Source organism: Numida meleagris, unplaced genomic scaffold, assembly GCF_002078875.1.
Source record: "Numida meleagris isolate 19003 breed g44 Domestic line unplaced genomic scaffold, NumMel1.0 unplaced_Scaffold911, whole genome shotgun sequence".
Taxonomy (NCBI): Eukaryota; Metazoa; Chordata; class Aves; order Galliformes; family Numididae; genus Numida; species Numida meleagris.
The window spans coordinates 11,522-12,956 of record NW_018365126.1 but is presented as its reverse complement, the minus strand read 5'-3'; the positions used below and the strand labels follow the sequence as shown (position 1 = coordinate 12,956).

General features: G+C 49.7%; 1 protein-coding gene across 1 annotated transcript; it reads right to left on the bottom strand.

Annotated features, from left to right (window-relative positions):
- Positions 1 to 263: 263 nt before the first annotated feature.
- LOC110392069 (zinc finger protein 397-like) lies at positions 264 to 1,423 on the bottom strand. Its single transcript, XM_021384026.1, has 2 exons — positions 1,256 to 1,423; positions 264 to 1,149 (listed from the first exon to the last, which is right to left on the bottom strand). The coding sequence occupies exons 1-2, from the start codon at positions 1,275 to 1,277 to the stop codon at positions 398 to 400; spliced, it is 774 nt and encodes a 257-aa protein (XP_021239701.1). The 5' UTR covers positions 1,278 to 1,423; the 3' UTR covers positions 264 to 397.
- Between the last annotated feature and the right edge of the window lie 12 nt (positions 1,424 to 1,435).

The window sequence follows — 1,435 nt, the reverse complement described above, 5'->3', positions numbered from 1 at the left end:
TGTAATAATCAGGCCACTGGCCTGAATGAAGTCACACCGCAGCACTGCTGTGCCAGATGTGCTAGAACTCCAATATGAACTAGAGTCAAAGGCAGCCACGTGGTATGCCATAACTGACATCACTCCACACAGCAGCCAGGGAGAATGGCCCCACTTGGAGCTTCTGGCAGAAAGCCAGTGAAGTTCCTACTGCATCATTTGTTATATACAGTCACATATATCTATAATTCGTCCTTTTCCTTTTCTCTATGTCAGTAAATAGCTTTATCTCCACTCACAAATTCTACTAATATTTTTTTTTTTTTTTATTCTCTCCCCCAGCTCACGGGGAAGGGTATGAGTGAGCAAAGGACTCTGTGGTGCTGAGCCGCCTGCTGGGTTAAACCACAACACACTTCTACAGTCTCTTTCCTCTGTGGACATGCTTGTGGGAGATGAGTCTAGAACTGCTTCTAAAGCTCTCCCCACACTCAGGGCACTTGTAGGGTCTCCCTCTTGTGTGGATGCGCTGGTGGCGGATGACATTGGAACTGCTTTTGAAGCTCTTCCCACATTCAGGACACATAAAGGGCCTCTCCCCTGTGTGGACACGCTGGTGGTAGGTGAGGTGGGAACTCCTTTTGAAGTTCTTACAGCACTCAGAGCACTTGAAGGGTCTCTCTCCTGTGTGGATGCGCTGGTGGTAGTAAAGGGTGGAACTGTTTTTGAAGGTCTTCCCACACTCAGAGCACTTAAACGGTCTCTCTCCTGTGTGGATGCGCTGGTGTATTGTAAGGTGGGCTCTCCATTTGAATCTCTTACCACAGTCAGAGCACTTATACAGTCTCTCCCCTGAGTGTATGTGCTGCTTGTTCACAAGTCTGGAATTTTTAACGCGTTTCACATACTCATTTCTTGAGTTCTGTTTTTTCTTCTGGCATACTTCCCTGTTCCTAGGTTCTTCAGGCTGATTTTCACCTGCTCTGAAGTCCAGCGGGTTCCGTGCTGTCTTTCCCAGGTGCTTTCCCAGTGGCTTCTTGAAGTGCTCGGCTTGCTCAAAGCCCACACGGACATCCCTTCCAATTTCTTCCACGGAGGCACTACCCCACTGCCTTTCGGTCACACCACTTTTCTGCAGGTCCTCCTTGGTATTTGTGATCCCACCACCTCCTGGATGACAAAGGAAATCCACAAATAGCACATGGTGCCCCAAATACTCCCCCATCGCAGATGGCTTATACAGCCCCAAACCTCCTCCCTCCCTCCACCACCTCACCTGGGCTGAGGTCTCCTGCCATGGCCTCAGGGCTACGCCCACCTGGGATCCAGGGCTCTTCTCCTCCTACAAGCAGGGAGATCACCACGGGTTTGAGAGCTGGAAGTGTAGCTTCAATGACAGAAACAGCGGAGATGAGAGCATTGCATTGATACCAGCACAGCTGCTTGTTCAACTAAT